Below are 25,324 nucleotides of genomic sequence, written 5' to 3'. Positions count from 1 at the left end.
ATCTATGTAGTGTTCCATGTTAGACAACCCTTCTAGCACCTTTCTCATCAATTTTCTAAACAGTGTAAACAGCATTTTATAGGATCTAATAGGACTGGAAACGTCACTTTCATGCAGAGGTCATAAACGTATACAGGGTGTCCCAATGAACTATCATTGACCAAGATTTAACAAAAGAGCGATGCGTTACTAGAGGAAAATCTAGTGCATATTGTTTTCAGCACAATGGATTAGCTGTCAATAATTTCTTTCGTTACTGAGGCTTAATTTTGTAATTGTAAATAACTATATAACTCGAGATGAACTATCCTAATTATCAAAGTGTCAATGATGCATTTGTAGGCCCTGCCAAGGGACCTCTAACTGCGGTACTTTTAGCGACGTACAGATTGCGTGCTAATTTTTAACGATTGATAAGTAAGCCCTGCGAAATATGGAGAACATCACGTGACTGCGCTTTGGTGCGTTTAGTTTCGTCCCAGTCGCCACGTCTTTCTCTAATGAGCAGATAGAAAACATGATCTTTGCCTTAGCAGCTGCAAAAGGCAACAAGAAGAAGGTAGCAAATATATATCAGTCATGTAAGTGTGGCGGTAGGCCAAACGCATCGACTATCATCAGAAATTATGAAATCCACACACAAACGGGCAACTTGAATAAACAGCGGCAGAGGATTCCATCTTTGAGTCTTAGGCTACGTACGTATCTTCTACCGTTTCTGGTCTGAAGCCCTCATGCTAGCCTGCGGGACGTGGCCATCGTGGTACCAATTTTCTTCCAAGTCATCAACTTGGCCGATTGGGAATTACGGCCTTTAACCCCTACCAACCTCACCAGTACCGATGGTTGGAAGATAGCGACCTGTAGAATCAACTTGATTTCTCGAATTGGGTCCTGAAAAAAGCCGAAGCGTCACCGAACATTTTGAGCAACACCATGTGCATTGATAAGGATAAGGAATTTTCGCAGAAACGCCCAGGCAAATTCGGATAATGCACACTATTCAAGTGACTCCAATCCACACTGGGTAAAGCTCAATCGCCACCAGTACCAGTGGTCGTTCAATGTGTGGTGCGGAACTTACACCATTGATATAATCGCTCCCAGCTTCTTCAATCACACACAAAGACTGGACAGCGTTACGTGAACGAAATCCTTGAAGGAGTGTTGGACGTGTTTCTCAGTGAAGTCCCGCTGCCACGTGTTCCACTTCTGTGGTATCAGCAAGATGGCTCACCCGCACACAGCAGCAGCCGAACACGAAACTGGCAGCATGCGACTTTTCATGAGCAATAGATTGGGAGACACGAGCCTGTAAATTGGCCGGCTAGTTCACCTGTCAAGTGATTGTGCTTACATAATCAAGACTGACGCCAGATTAGTTCAAGACATAAATTATAGATATCCGCCGTAGAATTCTAACGTCGGTCATCAGTAAAGCCACTGAAGATTTGATAAAGCAGACCTAGTACTTCGTAGCTGCAGAAGGAGACTTATTCGAACACGTCCTCCAGGCAGCAGGGACGCTCTTGCCCCACTACAAGTAGTGAGACGTATCCGAGTCGGCTCCCGCTTCATGAGCAGTTTTGACCGGATTTTTCTCTCTTTGGTGCCTAATTCTGTGCTAAACGGATCCACAAACTTACACGCTACACCGGGATATAGGACCTTACTTGATTTTGCGGCCTTTCTCGTCTAGACTACGCCGCCGGAGGTGTTAACCCTTATCGCCGAACCCGCCGTGCTCGTGGGCCGCGCCGCCTCCCCGGCCGCCTGACGATTTTGTCATCATGGAATACGCTGTGGAAGTCTAAGATATTGCTCCGGAAGACGTTTCGGAGGATGCTGGCTGGAAAATTAACCCCCAGAGGAATTCTACAACCAAGCCAAGGCCATGATAAGGCGACAACGCTGATAGCCCTAACGGCGGGCCGGGACCCAAGAATGGCAAAGTGAATCCAAACTCGCCTACTAGCGTCAAGAAGCGTATCATCCTTCACGGTAAAATGCCTCCGCTGCCGAAAAATGATATCAACATTATCGTCAGCATTAGGGAGGTATGAATATTGCTAAAATTGGTGCGGCTGTGGTGGCTGATGCAATCACGCCTGCTCCTTGCATAGACGAGGTAAAGCGAGAAGCGGACACGATCTGCCTGAATTATCAGCAGAATACTGTGGTGGTTAGTACGCCGGAAGAAGAAAATGCTGCGAAGTACGTGTGGATCAAGGATTTATGCATTGCTGGGCATATGCATGAAGGTGCGGCATATCGTGCGGTGCCGCATGAAACGTGCAAGAGAATCATAAGAAATCTTTCTCTCGGCGAGGGACTTCAAGCGCTAAGTCGCAAGATTGTTAACCCGCGTAATTCCCTGGCCCTAGCGGCAAAACGCATCAAAGAGTCGGGTACGGTCATCATCGCCTTCGATGGATACAAGGTGCCCAACTACGTTCGTTATGGTAACGCGCTGGTTAGGTGCACGCTTTACCGCAAGCAGATTGTTGTTTGTTATGCTTGTGGAAAGCTGGGGCATCGCGCTGACATCTGCCCCTCGCCGGAAGAAGTGGTTTGCAGGGGCAGCGGTTCAACCAATCCCGGTGAGGCCCACCGGCGTACGCCCGAGTGTGAACTGCGTGGGGGAGAGCGTATCACGGCTGCCAAGAAGTGCCAGCAGGGGTTCCGAACACCATACGTGGTCTGGCGCCGTTGTTTCGAGTGGACTATGGCGGATATCAAGGCGGAGGATGAAGAGAATGGAGGCTTCGGGTACGACGAAAGCCAGTTTTCGAGGTTGGGAATACGCTGGAGACTGGGAAAGGACAAGATCGTGGGCGTCGACGTTCAAGATCAAGATCAAGGAGACCAGGTAGAGTATCTCGCAGCCGCTTCGGTGGCCGGTCTGGGAGCAGATCGGCGTATAAGGTGCGCTTCGGACTGCACGGACAGTGGGGAACTGAGACTGCGCGTAGCCCCAATGGGACTGTGGGACAGGGTGTGCGCAAGAGTGGTGTGTTGCAGGGTCTACAAGGCAAGGGCCCAGTGGAGCGGCCAGTGGTACTACCAGGGTGGAGCGCACAAGTGCTCGAACGGAGCTGCCTAGTTTGGTAAGGTCAGAGCAAAGCAAGAATGAGGCGAGATTCAAGAGGCTAGAACAGGAAAACGCAGAGTTGAGAGAAATGGTGAGGTTGCTTAGGGCGGAAATCTCGGCCCTTAAGGGTGCGCCAGGACCTGCACCGGCCGAAAGGGCAATGCCTGAGCCCATAGAGAGCATATATTTTGCTGATCTAGGTGAGGCTAGTGGGTCGTGCCCCTCAAAGAAGAAGGCGATGAGTCATGAGGCGGAGCCCGCGTCGAGGAAGCTGAGATCTGAGGTGAAGGAGATGCGCTGTCGAGTGTTGTAGATAGTGTTAAGCAGGTCAACGATGGTCTGGCGCAGCTTAATACGCGCCTCACAGAGTCGCTCGGCTCGATCGATGGGGGGGGGGGGGTTCAAGGAGCTGCAATGTAGAATAGAGGTGTTCGAAAACAAACCCAGTCTGAGTGCCTCTACCCTTCTTAGGTCGGGATCTCAGACGGCTGGTTCCTCGACAGGGAAGTCTCAGGTTCAGCTAGATGGCTCGCAGCAACTGCTCCAACATGGCGCGAAAAAATGAGGCTTTTTGTGTGTGGCAATGGAACCGTAGGGTGTATGCTCGTAAACGGGTGCCTCTACCGCAGTATATTCGCGCGTGTAAGGGTAGGCCGCGGGGTATTCTACCGCAGGAGACAACGACGGAAAAAGTTTCTCTGACGGGCTACCGAACCGTCTTCGGCGGATCCAAAGCTCGGAGGACCTGCATTCTGTTGGATAGCAAACGGACGCAGGTGGTCCATGATCTTAAGATACCCTTCAGTTCCCTGGAATATGTCATGATTGAGGTGATTCCTAACCGGGTGAACAAGAAAAGCGTGTTTATTGTGAACCCTGTTCCCGAGGGACAGGGTGCAGTGATTCAAGCTGCTTCTGCAGAATGCTTCTAAGCTTGCCGGGGACCATCGGCTGATCGTGGCTGGGGATTTTAATGCTCCGTATCACGTGTGGGGTTACAAGCATGACACAGTTCAAAGGCGAGACCTTTGGCAGTACACTGAGGAGTTTGACCTTGCGCTGGTCACTGACCCTGCCTTTCCGACACATGTAGGGACGTCGACGTGTAGGGATACTACCAGTGACCTCTTTGTAAAGAACGCGGCCAAGCCTACTTGGTGCAATCTTACCGAAGACCTAGGTAGTGATCATTATATTAACCAAGTCGTTTTTGAGGTTGAGGGTAGGCGCCCTAGGGCGTCAGGGCTTATAGACTGGGATAAGTTTCGGATGATCTGGGAGCAGAGAGGAGAAAGGAATTCGAAGGCCTGTACCGGCCGTCCCTGGAGGATTGGGTCACCCAGGTAAGGGAGGATGTAAAGGAGGCTACGAACGAGATCACTACGGATTCGGAGGTGAATAGTGTGCGTAGCAGGCTGGCCCATCTGATTGAAGCGAAGCGGTCTATGCTGGCTAGCTGAAGGGGCAGCGGCTTAATCGCAGAATGCGTAAAAAGATTTCCGAGCTGAATAAGCTGATTGAGGAGCACTGTAAGCTTTTTTCTAGGCAACAGTGGGATGAGGTATGCAACTCCGTGGACGAGCAGGTGCGCAACGGGAGGTCGTGGGCCTTTGCTGAACGACTCCAATACGAGAGTTAGTCAGGGGCACGTCCTTCCTAGAGCTGTACACGAAGCAGTGGGGTCTGCCTCGGAGGAAAAGCTGGTTGAGAAGCTGGCCAACAAATACCTTCCTGTTGCGGACCTGGATGGTCTTCTGACGGAGCAGGCCTACACGGCAGAGGACAACTTTTAACTAGATGAGGATTTTCTGTGGAAGCCTGAACAGCAAGTCGGCTACCGGACGGGACGGGATTTCGAAAAATCTTTTGAAGAATCTGGACGATAGGTCAATCAAGTAGCTCACCGGGGAGGTTAACGCTATGTGGAAAGACGGGGTGGTTCTGGAGCAGTGGAAGACAGTTCTCACGGTGCTGATTCTCAAGGCTGGCTAAGTCCCGAGCATTGATAACTTAAGGCCTATTTCGCTCACTTCGTGTGTGGGCAAGGTAGCCGAGCATGCGGTGCTTAATCGACTTACAAGGTACCTTGAGGACAACCAGGTCGACCCCACACTATGCTTGGTTTTCGGGCAAGGCTGTCGACTCAAGACGCAATGAAGCCCATGAAGCATCAGGTCATTGATGGAGATAGAAGGGGCGCTAAGGCCATCCTAGGGCTGGACCTGGAGAAGGCATTTGACAACGTTCGGCACTCTCATATTCTTAAGTCTTTTTCGGATCTTGGCCTCGGCGCGCGCTTTCTTGAGTATGTCAGGTCCTTCCTGTCAAGCAGGAACGCTACCTTGAGGGTTGCGGAGCTAGAGTCAAAGAGGTTAAATCTTGGTGACAGGGGCACTCCTCAGGGGGCCATCATCTCGCCCACATTGTTCAATCTGGCCATAGTCGGATTGACCAAGAAGCTCTTGGAGATTGAGGGGATAAGCACACGACGTATGCAGATGACGTGACCATATGGTGTCCCGGTGGTAGTGAGGGATATATCGAAAGTGTTCTACAGGAGGCAGTAGATGTAATTGAGAATTATTTGGACCCGACGGGGTTAAGTTACTCCCCCTCAAAGTGGGAGCTATTGCTGTACAGTCCCACTAGAAAAGGACGCAAGCCGAGGGGATGGATCCCCGTGGACCAGCTGAGCATTCAGCTTCGTTCAAGAAATGGCGATCTCATGCCTAGGGTAGATAAGATCAGGGTTCTGGGTATGATGATTGAGTCGAACGGCGCCAACACGCTGAAGATCCAGAAGATTATTGCCAAGACAGAAAATGCAGTACGCCTAGTGAAGAGGGTGGCCAACAGGTAGACGGGTTTTAAGGAAGATAGTCTGATTAGACTTATGCAGGCATTTGTATTGTGTCACTTTACTTATGTGGTGGCCATGCACAAGTGGAAACCATCGGAGAAGGAGAAGCTTGACACGCAGATTGGGAAGATCACGAAGAAAGTGTTGGGAGTGCCAATGTGTACCAGCACCGACCGACTTCTCCAGCTGGGAATTCATAATACCTTGGATGAGATAGCTGAGGCTCAGGAGAGGACGCAGATGGTGCGTCTCTCTACGACTAGCACGGGTGGGCAGATTCTGAGAAAGTTAGGTGTTCCTCAGGAGAATATTTCGCAGCTACATGTCGGTATTCCCTTGAAGGTCCATAATCGGTATCACGCCAAGCCTGTCCCAGGAAAATGCATTCGGAGCGAAATGTGGGTAGAAGAAAGGCCAGGGGGGCTTGCCTGCTGAGACTCATTCGTGATGAGAATCAGAAGGTTGGCTTCGTCGATGCTTCTTTTGACCAGGAGAGGAAGGTATTTACATAGTTGTCAAGGACAATAAGGACAGTTTCGTTAACGCTGCTACCGTTCGAACTGATAGGCCAGAGGTCGTGGAGCAAGCGGCTATTGCGCTCGCCCTGGTTGACAGCGCAGGGCTTTTGTATATAGCGATTCAAAGTCGGCCGCTAGGGCCTTTGAGAAGGGCTAGGTGGCTAAGGTTGCTTTTAAAGTTATGCAGACATGTGATATCTCTCAATACTACTTATGTTGGTTCCCTGCTCCCCTTGGGATGATTTAGGGAGCCCCTCCGAATCTCAATGAGTCCGCTCATGAGGCGGCGCGAGATGTTACCCTCCGCTCTACTCGCGCCACGGCGTGGGGATACTCCCCTAGAACAGAGACTCCCCTTCGACATATCATGAAATCATGAAGTATTACCTTCTTAATCGCGGGGTTTACGGTTTGCCGCATCGTAAACTAAACAGGGCTTAGGCACTTACATTACGCTTACTACAGACTGGTACTTATCGTTTCCCAGGGAGATTGAACATGTTTTATCCGGAGACGTATACAGAGCCTTATTGCCGAGATTGTGGTGATTTAGCCACGCTCGAACACATGCTCTGGTCTTGCGAAAGAATTGAAGACTCGGCGATCAAAGATGCGTCGAGGTGGGAGGCTGCACTTCGCAGGCTGGACTTACATGAACAATTTTGGGCTGTCCAGCAGGCTCACGACGTGGCCGTGAGGCTTGGCCTTCCGGTCCCGACGTGGGAGCGGCCGCTTAGTGGTTGATTATCACTACTTGCAGGACCAAATAAAGTTTTCCATCCATCAATCCAGCCAGCTGGTGTTCAACGGGGCTTATGAATTCATAGAAAATAAAAACAGTCTGAAATCTAATGTATTCTTGATATTCTTCTTTTTTGTGCAGGCATCCCTATTGCCGATTCGGCCCATTTAGAAGCGGTACACTTTCTTTCATGAACCAATCGGTTTTGCATTTTCACTACACGTGGGCGGCTTCTCGCTCTATTTAGTTCACTTTTATTTTTTGCCACGAACCTTTTTTTGCAGCAGGCATACACTTTCATGAAAAATAAAACCGCCACTTTAATTTGGCTTCGGTCGCAAGCAAGTTTCTGGCGCTAAATATAGGGGCGCGTGCACTCTTTTGATGCGGTAAGAGCGGAGCCGGGATTTTAAAACATTCCATGCCTATTCCATTGCTTCTCTAGTTTTGTGCTTGGTCAGAATGGCATTTCGGCGGCCTTATCAAGAGGCTTTTGTTATCTACGTGATCAGTCCGCCTTGAAAGACGAATAATAGGTGTGCCGTGGAACTAAGATCAAGGAATAGCTGCGAAACGGCGAAACCTGCTGTTGGTGCTCCTTCCGTACCATTATCAAGGTGATGCGCTGTCTTTTCGGATTTGCGGCAGACAATACATTTGCTTTTAATCAGCTTATTTCAGTGCGTTTTCAGCTGGTCGACAAGCCTTCGTCAGAGTACCTATATACCTATCTATATGTGTACTAAACACCCATTACACACACACACACACACACACACACACACACACACATATATATATATATATATATATATATATATATATACGGAGTTGTGAAAGCTTGTAAGCCCCCTCCCCTTCCCCCCCCCTGGTAAATGAGAACATTCTACGTATGGTGGAAGCCACAGTATATATATCTATATACGGAGTTGTGAACGCTTGCAAGCCACCTCCGCCCCCCCTCCCCCCGGTAAAATGAAAACTTTCTACGTATGGAGGAAGGCAAGGTAAAGCTGCCACTAACGCCACCCTGGGCCCTCGAAAGTTCGTTTGCACCCTCTTTTTAATTGCTGCCCTCGTTGACAATGCGCGACCTTTTCGCCCTAGCACAGCGTTGCGAATTGATTAAAGGAATCGTCACTTGTCCCATTCCGATCACGTCGTCACGCCGTCACACGTCGAGGTGTTCGTAAGTTGTCATGCCCACTGCTGGGCTACAGCAAGCAGCGTACGAGTTCAGCGCTTCCTGGAACAGTCCCGCATCACTGTGGCACTGGCTGACGTAGAAGCCCCATTTATGCGAATTGGTGATTGTTAACTTTTACAGAAGTTTCAAACGTTGCCTGTTGCAATTAATATAATTCTAGTATTTTAGCTTGAATATTAAGGAAGGTGCAAATTACTTGCAAGAAAATTCGAAACACTTACTCGACTAATTACCAAAAATTCGCTAAATAATTTTCTCATTAGTTACTTTACGACACATGTCACAATTTATGAAATATAGTCGACTTCGAATCAATTTCATTTAGTTACGGGGTTTTAGGTGCCAAAACCACTTTATGATTACGAGGCACGCCGTAATGGAGGACTCCGGAAATATCGACCACCTGGGCTTCTTTAACGTGCGCGTATATCTAAGTACACAGGTGTTTTCGGCCCCGTCGAAATGCGGCCGCCGTGGCTGGCATTCGATCCCGCGGCCTCGTGCTCAGCAGCCCAACACCATAGCCATTGAGCAGCCACGGCGGGTGTAATCAATTTCAAGAATTACATCAGTTTAACGCTATGCGCCATCTAAGACCCTGTAACAATGCACTGTTGTTCAACTTACTTCTTTAATAAAACGTACTTTTGCGCAATGAAGCACAACAGTAACTGAAGCGCCCATGTATTCCTTGAATTCATTTCAAGTGTATATGCCTTGCCGGCTACAATTTTGGCTACACTCAATTCCGTAATTGTATTATGTAATTGTATAATTGTATTTCAGTTAATTAGTTAAATATATGTTTCGATTTCTCGCGGTATAATTCCATTTCTTCCAATAATACCGCTCAAGGACAAGATGCTATCTGCCGCCAGTGATTTTTGGAAATTGCGAAAAAAATTTAAAATGATCTCTTTGTAATACAAGCCTGTATTATTTCAACATAAGTTCCGCAGTTAGCGCTCTTCTTTTGTTTTTGTCTCTGCACACATGCACCTTTTGCACTCCAATGAATTATAGACCTTACCGATGCGCCCAACTATTTATCAGGGTACAATTTATTGTTTAAGAACAAACCACCAACCCTAGGTGAAAAAAAGGGGATCTTAATAAGGAGATCAGGAAACAGACCTAGAAGAGAGAACCGGTAGGAAATCTACAGCCTCAATTAAGAATATGGGCAATATGCAACATTTTCGTATACATCTCTCCAAAGTATAGGATGAGGCTATTCTACACACACACACACACACAAACACACACACAAACACACACACACACACACACACACACACACACACACACACACACACACACACACACACACACACACACACACACACACACACACACGCACGCACGCACGCACACATGGACACTCTTTTACTTCTTGTTGTCTTGAAATACTACCACACGCGTGACAGACTACATTTGAGAGAACCGGACGTTCTAGCCTCTGACAAAGTTACATGCTTTGGCAGTGCTTGTTTTCTTATAATCGACTGAGTGTACGGATGTCTTCGCTGTCTTACCCAGTGGGCAGCCAGCCATCAGGCAGGAGGCCGGACTCATGGTGATCGACATAGCCGGCGAACACCGTGGGTCCACGCACGTGAAGCTCATTGGCGCGCAAATGGAACTCGGTGTGCGGCAGCGGCCGATAACCGCCTTCGTTGTATTGGCCGACTGCGACCGGGCCGGCCGTCTCCGTCAGACCGTACGCCATCTGCCGGAAAAGGCACGCCGTCAATTCCCGCACTCACACGACGAGTAGCCGCCACGGCGGCTAGCCATCAGTTTTGCTTACCCCTTTAGCACAATGTAAATTGAAAGGCGAGACTATTCAAGCACCGCACGAGGGAGACGGGACCAAGAGAGAAGTGAAGAACGCATTCTGTGGCGATGCATGTGAACCTTCCGGTCAACAGTGCGTAAAAAAATTCCCTAGCGCATAAAAGATTCAAGAAGTACTGCGCCTATTCTCTATCTCACAAGTATAATTTGCAGCGCTGCGGAAGTTACGAGGTGTACACACTCTGCTGTTATTTTATTTAAGCTTAGGCTGTCATGGGGGGGGGGGGGGGGGGGGGGCGACTGAACATCGGATAGTCGCGCATTCTGCTGTCAAAGTCTTTTGCCGGCTCCATTCATTAAGTTGTTTAAGTGAGCGTGTTCTTAAAATAAATCGAAGAATAAAAGCTTTGCGGAGCGTAAAGGAGAATATTTTCCTCGAGCTGTGAATTAAACACTGAATGTGCTTCTCCCTGGGGCACTCACCAAGAGGCGGCGAATGCGGAGTCTCTGGGCGATCTTCTCCAGGGCCGGCCGCTGTAAACTCGTTGCTCCGACTAGCCCTGCGTCACGTTCCCCGCAGTTTACGCGGTAATTCATCAGCGTAATAAAAAAAAATACAGAAAAAGGTTCTACCCTTCGCACAGGCTGCTGATATTCCGGCTTTCGAGTTCCGGGCAGTCGAGCAAGTCGTGGTAGAGAGTGGGCGTTCCCTGTATAGTAGTGCATCTGCGTGTAGACAGATGCAGCGTCCAATCGTCATGCGTGCCATTCGGATGAGTGTGGACGCTCATAAATAAGGAAAAAAAGTAAATGCTGAGCAGAGCACGAAAACGACAAATAGTGCAATATTTATCACTATATCAATTATTCCTGTTTGCAATTCCCTTTCAAAAAGAAGTCTTTAGATACGGAGCGTAATTTTTCACGAGGAGAAAGGTGTGCTTATGGACATGCCATTAAGAAACATGAGGCAAGAACAGAATTTCTCAGGGAAAAATATTGCGCTAGTGCAAAAACAAAAGCATTGTGTAATTTATCAAGATATTTGCGTTGGAGCAAACTAGGTAATCGTGGTAAATGTAATATAAAAGATCCCCGCCAAAGCACTCCGTACAGATGGTTAACCAGCTAAGCTGGAACGTGCGGCCCCAGTGTTTCTCACTGGGTTAATCCCGACGGCTCATGCCGGATCCTCGGTACGCAGTTGTTGCTTGCACTCGGCTGCACAAGCCCGCCCTTGTGCCCGGTTTGCAGTACCAGCACGGCATGGACGAGCTCGTTCCCAGTTCTGCTAGCGGCGGTACTGAGCAAAAGCTGCCTGGTACTCAGGGGTTGTATGACGCGTGGCCTACCCGTTTGGGAGCTGTGTAGAAACTACCGCTCACGCCTGTTCCGACGGAGAGCAACGACGCCACTGCTCGCGCAGCCAATCGCGCGCCTCTCTTTCTCTTTTTCTTTCGCGCATGCGCATGAGGTTGCGCCAGCGGAGTTTTCGGTGTACAGGCAACAGACGGACGGACGAACGAATCAGCTAGCCATATACAACTTCGCTATAAAATATGAGTCGTCAAACTTAAATATGAAGGGGGGGGGGGAGGATTTTGTAAGAGTCCACCTTGTGGACTTTCCATTTCAGCCGCCGTTGATTGGCTAGGGCCGCTCGTCTCCTCCTTGCTGGCAAAGCGTCATCCAATCAGCACAACAGCTGCCGAAATAGACTAGGTCGACTTTTACAGTATGCCCCTCCAGTAGTATTAATGAAAACGCGCTCTTAGCTACGAAATCTCCGCTTGCGCAGGTGCTTTATGCGCTTTGGCAGGCACTCCCTGGAGCGCGCATAGCGACCTCCTGCCGATAAGGACAACGCATTATTTAACGTGGCATTGGAATTCCCCAGTCTTGAAGTGGAGAGACACAACTATTCACCCTCCTTTTTCTTATCCTGTCTTTAAGATTTACTTAAAGTTTCGTTTAAATTCTTCCACTGACTAAGCATAGCATATGAGCTAGCAGTGTGAGAGCACTTTCCAGGCGCAGTATTTTTCTCTGCTACAGAAATGGCGGAGTGGCTGAAAATATTTAAGAAAATGCTAGAAAATGTGAAGCACAACTATTTTAAGAAATACATTGCCAGCAGATGGCCAAAATCAATGCTAGCAAATGGAGCATTCATCATCACCAGTATCATCAGCCTATTTTTGTGTCCACTGCAGGAAGAAGGCCTCTCACTGGGATCTTCAATTACTCCTGTCCTGCGCTAGCTCATTAGAACTTGCGCCAGCAAAGTTCCTAATTGACGGTTTACAAAATGGTGAGCGTCACCAGAAAAGGCGAAGCTGCAGCGTTCGGCGTGGTTAGAACGCGAGTTTCATATCTCGGCTTCCATCTGGCCGCGGCAGCCGCGTGTGTTCACTGTGCCAAAAATAATTGAAGACGCCGATATCCGTTCCAGTTTCATACATGACATGGGCCTGCGACTTCTCGGAGCGTACTGTTCAAACTGATCGCGTGTGGGAGTACCTGCTTCTCAAACTCCTACTGTTCGCCAGGCTCATGGAGGCTCGGTATTGTAGGAAAAACATTACATTAAAAATATCGTATATTCGGAGGCTGCTAACGTCCGCACGGGACTGGTGCGAGCGACATGCACTCCTTAAACAAAGCGCGGAATGCAGACCGTCGAAACAGACTGCCGATGAGTCGCCGATTGTCCACACTCGGTTTCGCAGCAAGGTCGCGCTAAGCAACCACCACGTAAGGCGGCTCGCCTGCTTTGCTCTTCGCTGTCGACATAGTATAAAGAGAACCAACTCTATGTTAGTTTAACCGCGACATCATTATCCAATCTAGTACTGGTACAGTGCAACATACAAAGGAAGAGACAAACCAAGCCGGCAAGATAAAGGAACAGAGCGCTGAACCAAACGCTAAAATGCTCAGGAATATAAATGATTTATGACTCACGGCGTTTTCATTGCAAACACCGCCGGCTTCTGTTTCGACAACCGGGAGCTAGGCCTACCGACTCGAGCGATGGCGGCTGCCGACAGTCAGCGGGCCGAGCGTGATGTTCCGCTTAGGAAAGTTTACCGTACTAATAAGGCCCATGTGCTACAAAGCAATGTATCGCAGAGCTGTTTTTTTTATTACGACAGTCCTTTTTCGCGCACGGCAAATACGTGAAAGTATCAAACTGCGCGCCGTTCTCTCGACTGCATGCACTAACTGCCACCGATGAAGACGGTATACGCCTCGCTCACTGGCCGTGAATGTCGCCGGTTACGAAAAAGCCTCTGCTAACAATTTAACGCATAGTTCTTTTTGAACTCTTTAACACATGCATGAATATTAAGAGGCTAAATGAAAACATTTGTATATCTGTACACCGTCGGAAGAAAAGAGCAAACCAGGCGAACTCCGTCGCACGGTGGTCGCTGCGCGGAGACCTTCGGAGACACCAACTGGCCTTGGGTGGCGTTTTCCGATCACTTCAGTGGCGTAGTACTGGGCAGTGACTCTCATATGAGGCGCACTTTCAAGATCACTTTATAATATTTATTATAATTACATCTCAGCAACAACTGAGTGACATCGCTTCCGCAAGCGCTGTCCGTCCTCGTCCATATTGAGCTTTCCATATTTTCGGGAATTTGCGGCTCCGTTTAAGAGCGTCTCGAAGCTTGCAGGCCGATTTAATCTCGCGGCGCTGGCATACGACAATTCAGAAGGCGCAAGTAGCGCGATGAGAACCGGCTCTGTGAGGAGCGAGCAAGTTGTGTGATGTGATGGCATCTCTGGCCGTCGCCTATCCATGCTGCTTTCCTCTCCGGTTAGCTCTTCTCAGACGGAAACCGAAATAGTCTCGTCCACCGTTTGCCTGCGTAGCAATTTGTGCACCCATACGCCACACTACCCGCCCTTTTCAAGAAAATAGCGCGATCAAATTCATCACAAAACGGAGTCTCAAGGCGCAATACGCTGCGTGGGTTGTTCGTCTGCTTATCGTATTTAACCATGAAGAGGGCGCTTCTGACAGCTGTGTTCACGCACACGAAACAGCATTTTTGCAATTATCAATTTTTTGACTCCACTTAGTTCTGTGCCGTCCCTGACAGCGCTTCCCTTCCTTTGGCACTGATTATGTAACTCTAATGATCCACCGGTTGTCTACCCTACGCATGACATGGCCCGTCCAGCTCCATTTTTTTTCTTAATGTGAACTAAAATATCAACTATGCCCGTTTTATCTCTGATTCAGCCCACTCTCTTCCTGTTTCTTAACGTTACGCCTAACACATTTTGCTGCGTCACTCTTGGTGCGGTCCTTAACTTCTTGTGAAGCTTCTTTGTTATCCTTCAAGTTTTTTCCCCATATGTTAGCACCGGTAGAATGCAGTGATTGTACACTTTACCTTTCAACGACAGTGATAAAGTCCCAGTGAGAATCTAGTATTACCTGCCGTATTACCTGCCGTATTACCTGCCGTATCTACCCCACATAACATCAGGCTATGCCCTTCCATATCACCTCGTCAAACCACCATGGAGGATGGTTCAACCTTCCGTATGCGTACATGTCCCCGCCATACTAAAGAAATCATTGGTTCCCGTCAGTGGACTACAACAACTTACTCTCGCGTACATCTGGTCAGAATACCAGACATATGTTCATGTTTACACAGACGGCTCCGCGTCACCAAAGGCATCGACAGCAGCTGTGGTGATACCAGCCCAACAGATGACTCGAGGTTTCAGACTAGACCATAATTCTACATCAACCGCTGCAGAGCTTGTGGCTATTCGGGAAGCGATTCGCCACATCTGTGGGGAAAGACCTCAAGAGTGGTGCCTTTTCACGGACTCAAAACCCGCGCTGCAAATTTTGGGATGCTTCCTGCGCCACACCGCATATCAGGTTCTGGCACTGCAGATCACCGAGCTACTTTCATGCGCTCAAGAAAAACACCACCGCATAGTGTTCCAATGGATCCCGGGACACTGTGGACTCAACGGTAATGAGATGGCCTATGCTGCAGCAAGACGCAATCACCTGCCAACTGTAGTGCCATTCTCCAGACCGGACATCACATGCCTCCTGTCGGAATTAATGAAGAGTGCGACGAGTAGATACTGGGCCCAGCTAGACGCTCGTCACGTCCGCCTTAAAAAGCTGGATCCCGATATGAAATTTCCTATTCTGCGTGGAATTCCTCGCCCTCATGCATGCCTGATACACAGACTGCGATTAGGCGTCGCCTTCACGCGCAAATGTTTGCACATTATTGGACGGACTGACTCCCCGGATTGTTCAGTGTGCGGTACTGTAGAGACTATAGAACATGTGCTCGTGGTGTGCCCTGAGTATGCGCGCGAAAGACTGACAATGGCAGATACATTGAGACATTTACAAAATGGACCACTGTCCGAGGACCTCTTGCTAGGCGCATGGCCACAGAGTTGGCAGACGACAGAGACAATGCGTGCATTTTCACGTTTCCTAGGTGACACGGGCCTGGACTCACGCCTGTGATACCAGTTGTGTAATGTGTCCTTCACTTCGTTCCTCCCATTATCATCCCCCATTGTGACCCTTTTTCTTCCCCTCTTCCCCTTCCAGTACGTAGAGTAGCAGGCCAGGTGCTCCAATATCCGGCCGACCTCTCTACATTTTCCAATCATTAAAATACTCCTCCTTGTTGTGTAAAAGATACGGGTGGGCTAGTTGTTGAGCCATGATGTTGATACAGCACACTTGCATCTGACGCGTACACGCACACAAGGAAAGGACATACACGGGCGCTGGGCTGTAACTACCCTTCAATTCCTCTTCTCTAAATTTTCTTCTGAATGCCGGGGTCCCATGTGAGTAATTTACCGAGATAAGCATACACGTGTACAGATTCTAGACGCTAACTGCCTGTCCTTAATCCTTGTTCTCCTGTCAAGATATTGGACATTGTCTTATGCATAGTAATTTGCAGCCGAACTCTTGCACTTTCTCGGCTAACGTCCTCACTAATTTATTGTAATTCGTCCCCAGTGCTGCTGAAGAGGACAACGTCATTGGCTAACCGAAGGTGGCTAAAATATTCATGTAGATCCTCACTCCTTAGGCTTCCCAGTCAAACTGCTGAGTACGTCTAAGCATGCAGTGCATAGGATTGGACAGGTTGTGTCTCTTTGCTGACCCCTTTGACACTTCAACGATTTATATCTGATCTCATGAGTTAGGTAATTTCATGCGGCAAACGGTAGCGTAGCTTCTGCCGGTACTGTACAGCGCAGTATAAGATTGTTCAGCTGATTGTACTATATCATCGAAATTGTTGAGGACATCACCCTCCTTGTCTTTCACTACAAACTTCTTGCACTGTCCTATGCCAGGTTTTATTCTCACTGATTTCGTGGTGCGGCCATTTTTTGCTATTTCCGCATTCTTTCCGAGATTAGAACTTCCAATATCCATTACTTTCTTCTCGTTGATAAGTTTTGAGAGTTCAACGATTTATATATCGCATCATGAGTTGGATAATTTCATGCTTAGTTGTTTGTTTATTATGTCCTTTCTTACTTGCGAGAGCTTCCTTCCTGCTTGCTTGGTGCCTTACCTCCCGCTTCAATTGCTGTTTCATAAATCAACCTAGTAACGGTTTCATTCATTACCTACCTGTTAACTTCATCTTCCTGTTCTCAAGCTGCATTTTTGTTTGCAAGTACCAGCCTGAATTCCTCCACTTTTACACGTATTGCGTATAGGTTTGCTTGTTTCTTCTTGAATAGCTTTACTCTTTTTCTCTTCAACTTGAAAGAAATCGTAGACGTCACCAATCTGCGATCACCGCACTTTTGCCTACCTAACACTTCTACATCTTGCACTAGGCTGGGATTGGCAGATATTATGAAATCTATTTCATTTCTTGCATCTCTGCACGCGCTTTCCTAGGTCCACGTCCTGTTACTGCCCTTGGTGGAAATAGTATTCATTATTCGGAGTCTATTCCTTTCCGTGAATTCTTCCAACATTCCTATTGTTTCCTAGAATTATTCCCGTAATTTGAAACTGCTCATTCCCCAGCCTGCTTTTCCCCCACTTTTGGATTGAATTCGCCCATCACTATAAATACTGAGCTTACACCTTTCTCATCGCTAATTCAATATCTTCCTTAAACTGTTAGATTTCTTCATCATCGTCACTGGAGATTCGAGCATAGGCTTGTACTACTTCATTAATGTGGCGAATCGGATGTGTTGGTGCATATTTGAAAAGCAGGCAGCGAAAAAAAGACGCGAATAGGGACGAGACGAAATGGAGGAGCGCTGAACTTCCAATAGAATTATTGTGAACGATTGACGAATATACGTGCTGACCCAGCCAGGGGTCGCTTTCTGCGCATGCGTCAACATGCCAGCTCTTTGTCTGAATGCGGGACGTTTCAGACAAAGAGCTGGCATGTTGACGCATTCGCAGAGAATTAACCCTGGCTCTGACAGCATGTGTATTCGTGAATCAATCACAATAATGCTGTTGAAAGTTCAGCGCTCCTCCTTGTCGTCTCGTCTCCGTTCTTTTTTTTTGTTGCACTACCGCCTTTTCAGGCTTGAAGTGCCTTTATTGATACCTCCTATTTAACTTTATTACGACGACTTATTCATTTATTCACAAAACTTTATTAGAGTCCTGAAGCCCGGTCTTTTCAGACCGAGGCGGGCCGAGTCCACGTCGGCACCGTCAGGCCGAGCCTTATGGCGCCATCGTGGATCCTCCCGACAACTCGTAGTTGATCTTGATATGAAGAGCTTGATATCATCTTGTGCCAGTACAGCAATTTGTCTTCGGGGTCGGCGAAGTCGCGGGACAGCCCGCCAGCATGTGTCTGATGTCGATGATGCCACCGCACGCGTTAAATTATTTCCTAATTTCTCTTTCGGGGTGAATTTTATTTATAAAATACGGAGTGGGGTACGTCCCGGTTTGCAGTGAACGTCGTAGCGTGACTGCCTGAGCCCTGTTAAACATTACGTGTGGCAGTGGGAATTGCCTACGCCCCGAGCAGTAATATTTAATGACGTCATTGTAACCTAGTAAATTATATTTATGCTCCCCAAAATGGTAGTGGGCATCGGTTTGGTTCTGACCTGCACGGCATGCAAGTTCTCGTGCCAGGTCGTTCGTCACCTCCCTGAGTTTGAGCCGAGTCTCATCCACTTGTCCATATGTGCAGGAAACCATCGGATTTCAGTTTTGATAGGTTCGACCTTGTCGATAATTTTAGCCGCAGTCCGAGCGACATAGCCTTTGTCAAAGCTCTTAATTGCTGCTTTGGAATTGCTATAAATGAAAGACCATTTACGGTTCCTGATGGCTAGAGCAATCGCGGCTTCCTTTGCCACCGTGGAATCCTTAGTGAAGATGGTGACGGCGTCCCGTACCTCGCCCTGGCTGTCGACCACCACGGCGGTGTAGGCCTCTTTGCCATTGGCCCAGGCAGCGTCTACGAGGGCCGCCTGTTGTCCTATCTGTTCAATTTCTTTCAACAAAGCTTTCGCTCTCACTTTTCTCGTGCTAAGATTGTGTTCCGGGTGCATGTTTCTCGGGAGGAGGGTGGTTCTGATAGCGTCTGTAAGGTCCGCGCTCAACTCTACCTCAGCCTCCTTCAGGTTCATCGAACTATTGGGTTCTGTCCCTATTGCTTTGAGTATCAGCCTGCCCGCTCGCGTTTTCGTCAGTCTTTCCTGCTGCTCCATCTGTTGTGCTAATCCCGGGTCGACTGTTGGCCCCTGTCGCTAATCCCTGTTGCGATAACCCCGGGTCGACGCTTGGCCAGCGTCACGACGCGTTAAACCGTCGTTTGCCGGCACTTTATTAAAGTTATCCCTATCGTATCCTAGATTGAATTTTACGGTTTCGTCTTTTGCCATATAAATCAACCATACGGTGACTGAATGAGTTTCCATCACTTTCTTTTAATTTTCGTTGTTCAAACTGTAAAAACAATATTGCAACCCAACAATCCGTCATGCAGTGATCAATATACTATCGGCATTTCGACACGCCTTGCAACGTGTGTCCAAGGAAACAAGTAATCCCGTAGTCTTCTCCGATGTCGTCACAGGAAACATTGATATATGAAGCTCAGTTAAATATGTATTTCCTACCAGACGCACGCATAATTTCTCAATGCAATTGAAAACGTCACGCGAGGAGCTTCTACTATTGTAGGACGTATTGGCCTGGGAATCCATAAATCAATCTAGCGACGTGGGTGAAACCGCGTGACTGTACAAGCACTAAACAACGAAGACAGTAATTTTCAAGAGAAGGCGTTTCTTAGCGATTTACCACCACTTTGGCGTATTTGGTATATTTCTAGCACTTTCAGTAGGGGACCCAATGATAGCGCAACGTAGAAATGTGGGCAGATATGCGTCACTTGTTACGTGCGTATGTGCCTCTAGGACCACTGATGACCGTGATGTCACAGATATATATATATATATATATATATATATATATATATATATATATATCGCTTATAAAGGAGATTTATTGGGGTTCTTAGCGATCGCCGGTTCTAGGATACACCGAGCAGTTCCCGAGCCTCTGCTGCGCGCTTGATGCTGCCGATGCTGCTGACTGTGTGCGCACGTTTGTTATCTTCCTCACAATGGCACAGCGGAAATAAAGGAGTCATCCTGGTGACTTAGTTTTCTGGAAGGACGGCAGAAAGGTGATACGGCTTGAGACGCTGAATGGGAACGACTTCGCGGTTACGACGACGCACGTCGGACGGCGGCGTTAGCGCCTCAACCAGGTAAATAAAGGGTGATGTTCTCTTGAGAACGCGGTATGGCCCGTCGTACATCGGAAGGAGTTTTGAAGCGAGCCCACGCGTGCGGTCTGGCACTAACAACGAGACGAGGGCGCCCGGGAGCAAAGTGGGAGTCGAGTTCTGGGTATGGTGAACGGCTTTTTGACGGTGCTGGTCGTCCGAGGTGAATCGGCGGGCCATCTGGCGACATTCCTCGGGGTGTCTGGCGGCTTCCGAGATCCTCAGGCATTCAGATGGGTCCGGCCAGTAGGGCAGAATGGTGTCGATTGCGTGCGAAGGATGACGGCCGTAAGGAAGGTAAAAGGGTGAGAATCTGGCAGTGGCCTGAGTCGCGGTGTTGTAGGCGTAGGTGACAAACGGAAGAACTAGGTCACTGTAACAGTGATCAGTGATCGATGTAACAGTGATCAGGTGAAACTTACATGGCGAGCATGTCTCCAAGAGTTCGATTAAAGCGTTCCGTGGTACCGTTAGTCTGTTGGTGATAAGAAGTGCATTTACGATGAACAATAGCGTATTCAGCAAGCAGTTGTTCGATGACTTCAGATAAGAAGGCGCAGCCTCTGTCGCTTAAAAGTTCACGTGGACCTCTATGACCAAAAAAAAAACGGCGAAGTATGAAATTGGCGACCACCTGCGCTGTAGCCTTTGGTAGAGCAGCAGCCTCCGCATAACGGGTAAAGTGGTCTACCGCAACGATTATCCACCTGTTGCCGGTAGGAGTCAACGGAACTCGCCCGTAGAGATCTATGCCCACACGATAAAAGGGCCGGGATGGGCATTGTAAAGGCTGGAGTTCACCCGCGGAGTTGTGCGGTGGCGCTTTGAGGCGTTGGCACTCATGACAAGAGCGGACGAACTTTCGAACAAAATTGTACATTCCCCGCCAGTAATAGCGGAATCGAAGTCTTTCGTAGGCCTTAAAGACTACCGCATGGCTACACTGAGGGTAGACGTGGAACGAGGAGCAGAGCTCTGGTCGCAAGATTCTGGGAATGACGAGTAACCAGGTGCGTCCCTCTGGGGCATAGTTGCATCGATATAGTAGCTGGTCTCGAATCACAAAATGAGGAACTTGGCGCCGAAGCGCACGTGACGCCGGAACTTTCGACGTATCCGATAGAAGGTCGAGCAGAGATGCAGTCCAGGGATCATTACGCTATGCAGCACCGATATTTCAACGTCCAAAGAGGATAATGTGCACTCGCAGGAGGAGTCGTTACTGGCCTTCGGGGGAAGCGGTGATTGGGATAGCGCGTCAGCGTCAGAGTGCTTTCGCCCGGAACGGTAAACCACGCGGACGTCATACTTTGGATTCGCAATGCCCAGCGGGCAAGGCGGCCCGCTGGATCATTGAACGTCGACAGCCAACATAGTGCGTGATGGTCGGTCACTACGTCAAACGATCAGCCGTATAAATATGGGCGAAACTTGGCAAGCGCCCACACATTGGCCAAACACTCCTTTTCTGTAACGCTGTAATTTGTCTCCGCCTTGGTTAACGTGCGACTCGCGTATGCGACGACGAATTCTGTGTGGCCAGGTTGACGCTGTGCAAACACAGCGCCAAAACCTACACCGCTTGCATCGGTGTGGATTTCAGTTGGCGCTTGAGGGTCAAAATGGCGAACAATGGGTGGTTTCATGAGAAGACAGCGCAAAGTTGTGAAGGCGTCGTCACACGCTGGAGACCATGATGAGAGATCTCTAGCGTCACCAAGGAGCTGCGTGAGAGGCGATATAATTGACGCAAAGTTTCGAACGAATCACCGGAAGTAAGAGCAGAGGCCGATAAAACTGTGTAGCTCTTTCATAGAGGTAGGTTTTGGGAACGCAGTAACCACACATAGCTTCTCGTGATCCGGGCGAATGCCCTCCTTTGACACGACATGGCCTAAAATTGTGAGCTGACGAAAAGCAAATCGACACTTCTTCCGGTTAAATTGCAACCCGGCGTTGGTCAAGCAAGTCAGTACGTGTTTGAGGCGGAGCAGGTGCGTTGCGAAATCAGGGGCGAACACCACAATGTCGTCAAGATAGCAAAGACATATTTTCCATTTGAGGCCACGCAGAACACTATCCATCGTTGTTTTGAACGTAGCAGGTGCGTTGCAAATACCGAAAGGCATGACGGTGAATTCATACAAGCCGTTTGCTGTGACAAAGGCAGTTTTCGGGCGATCGGTCTCTGCCATCGGAACCGTCCAGTAGCCTGACCGCAAATCGAGCGAAGAAACGAACTCGGCTCCCTGCAAACAGTCCAGAGCATCATAAGTTCGTGGTAATGGGTAGACCTCTTTCAGCGTTATCTTGCTCAACCATCGAAAATCAACACAGAAGCAGATGGAACCGTCTTTTTTTGTGACGAGGACCACGGGACAGGCCCAAGGGCTTTGGGAAGGTTGAATGATGCCTCGACGGAGCATGTCATCAACCTGGTCTGCAATGACGCGACGTTCCGTAGCGGACAGGCGATATGGTCTTTGTCGCAGCGGTGAGTGAGAGCCAGTGTCGATGTAATGCTCCACCATCGATGCACGGCCAAGAGCTGTTTGCGCAACGTCGAAAGAACGGCGGAAGTGCTGAAGGATTGCGAGAAGTTGAGATCGCTGCGAATGCGTCATATCTTCGCCGATGAATAGGCTGAACACACCAGTCCATGTTGAATTGGGTACGGAGAGGGTGCTGAGTTCATGGACGGCACTTCGTCGAGGACGCAGACAATTCCTGTTGAATCGACCGACTCGACGTAACCAAGGCATTCGCGGCGGAGCATTGATAAGGGCGATGAAAGAATATTGTAAATGGGCATCATGCTGACACCGACTGCATGGTCTAGAGCTGCAAAGGGCAATGGAAGCGCTTTTCTGGTAACAAAGTGAGGAGAGGGCATGAAGAAGACCGTCCCGTCGGATATGGTACTACAGAAGACTGGTACGAATGCTGAAGAGCACGGGGGAATACAGGTGTCTTCTGTCACGACAATTTTAGCGGCAGGATGAGCATCAACGGAGGCCAGGTCACCAAGGTGGAAAAGTTGAATCTCAGCCCGAGCGCAATTGATGATGGCATTGTGGCATGAGAGAAAATCCCATCCTAGAATAACGGCGTGGGAGCACGATGAAATAACTATGAATTCAATCGTGTACAAAACGTCCTGTATGGTCACACGGGCAGTACAAGCAGCGGTAGGGCAAATGGGTTGAGCACTCGCCGTTCGAAGCCACAATCCAGACAGAGGCACCGTAACTTTACGAAGCGAACCGGAAACCCTGGCATCCATAACTGAAATAGCGGCACCGGTATCGACAACGGCGACTATAGCGACATGTTCGATAAACACATCAATGTCATTGGCAGGTAAAAGAGGAGGACTTCAGCATGTCGACACTTATGCAATTCTTGCCTCAGGAACTGCGTCGTGTAGTTTCCCTCTTCTTTAGAGACGGGTCGTCGACACATAGGAGAAAGCGATCGCCGACGTGGGGAGGGGGGGGATCGGAGGCGTTCGAACCGAGGACGGCGACCAGTCAGGGAGCGAGCTGGTGATGGGTCGAAGGGTCCGTAATGTGCATTTGAATCAGGCGGCACATAGGGCGCTCGGCGATCGTCATCGAACGCCTGCGATCGGCGGCGGCAGAACGTTCCGACTTGACCGGGATATATACATGCGAAGCATATAGGGTGATAGTCCGGCGTACGCCACGGGTTAGCGACGGCAGTGGTGGTCCAGGGGACGGGAAGGGGAGGGAGGTGCACAGACTGCTGGAAGTGACGCATGGGCACAGTGCGAGGGGCCATTGCAGCAACCGTAGCATAAGTGACCGGTGTAGTTACGACCTCCTGCTGGCGAACAGCCGGCAGCGCTTCCGCGACCTCTTCACGGATCACGTTACGGAGAGGAGAAGACAAAGTGCTGGCAGACTCCTAAGTGACGGACACCAGAGATAGCTGTCGTGCGACTAAATGAGACTGCACTAGGTTTACCGAATTCAGCCCCTAGCCCTGATGATGTCACAAATGCAATATTAAAAATATTGTTACAGCAATCGCCTAACGTTCCTTTAGACCTGGTGAATTATTCAATTAAATATGCTTGGATTCAGTTGCACTGGAAGCTCGCCAAAGTCATATTGATGCTTAAGAACAAGAATGTATTGGAGAACATTAGGCCCATTGCGCTTACATCAAACGTAGTAAAATTCATTGAGAGGGTTCTTCACCGTCGTATCATGAAATTTATTAATGATAATTCCATTCTTAGTCCCTGTCAGATTGGTTTTAGGGCCGGCTGCTCCATCTGGCACGCCCACGACGACTTAGAAAGCCGAATACAACTCGCTCGACGTCATAAGGAATACGCTGGCTTGGTGACGCTCGATATCGCTAAAGCTTACGACACTGTGGAGCACACTGTATTGATCAATTGGCTAACTTCCTGTGGTGTTCCTGGGTATATAGTAGGATGGATTCAGTCATTCTTAGGTGAAAAAGAATTCTATTTCGACGAAAGCGGCGTTTCTTCTAAACACAAACAAACGAGAGGCGTACCGCAAGGCTGAGTTCTTTGCCCGCTGCTTTTTAATATTCTCATGAACACACTACTTGTCATCAAGAAATAACTACTTGTGCTTACGCAGATGATATTGCGTTCTTGCATCTGCAAACGGCATCCACACGCTATACCAGCGACTGCAAACTTACCTTTATGATCTGGAGAGGTGGTTAGATGTTAGTCACTTGACACTCAATGCCAGCAAATGTGCTGTTCTCGTTTTTCCGATACGTGACATAGTGCAGATGTCATTGTCTTACCACCTTTAAGACATGCCACAGGTGGAATCTGTTAAATACCTCTGAATTATTTATAACGCCTCTCTGAACTGGCGCTCACACATAGATCATGTGACTGGGAAAGGTACCTGTGCAATTGGCATATTGCGTAGGCTGAGCAGTCGTCGAACAGGATCGAGAAGGGATACACTCCTAATGATATATCGTATGTACGTTCGCCCTGTATCAGAATTTGGTTGCGTGCTCTTCTCTAGTGCTCCAGCCTACATGTCCCGTCTTCTAATCCTCTTAGAACGAGAAGCATTACGCTTGTGTTTAGGTCTTCCTAAATTTGTAGCAAATTCTATTCTTTATCTAGAGGACCGTGTCCCTCCACTTTCGTGCAGGTTGCGGCTTTTGACGGTGAAGATGTTCTTACGGATTTATGAATCACCGCTGCGTCATCCCCAATAAATATTTATTTCACAACCTCCATTGTTTTTCGC

At 48.7% G+C, this 25,324-nt stretch overlaps 1 protein-coding gene across 2 annotated transcripts in view; it reads right to left on the bottom strand.

Annotated features, from left to right (window-relative positions):
• The window catches only part of LOC142584685 (medium-chain acyl-CoA ligase ACSF2, mitochondrial-like), a 390,428-nt gene that overhangs the window by 119,698 nt on the left and 245,406 nt on the right, over positions 1-25,324 (bottom strand). For both annotated transcript variants that reach the window (XM_075694872.1, XM_075694874.1), the window contains 3 exons: positions 10,852-10,941; positions 10,699-10,777; positions 9,954-10,147 (listed from right to left, as the gene is read on the bottom strand). In XM_075694872.1, coding sequence (XP_075550987.1) covers positions 9,954-10,147; positions 10,699-10,777; positions 10,852-10,941 — 363 coding nt within the window. The remainder of the gene's footprint in view (positions 1-9,953; positions 10,148-10,698; positions 10,778-10,851; positions 10,942-25,324) is intronic.

This window comes from Dermacentor variabilis, chromosome 6, assembly GCF_050947875.1.
Source record: "Dermacentor variabilis isolate Ectoservices chromosome 6, ASM5094787v1, whole genome shotgun sequence".
Taxonomy (NCBI): Eukaryota; Metazoa; Arthropoda; class Arachnida; order Ixodida; family Ixodidae; genus Dermacentor; species Dermacentor variabilis.
The sequence above is the reverse complement of the archived record's forward strand: the minus strand, read 5'-3'. Positions and strand labels throughout refer to the sequence as shown.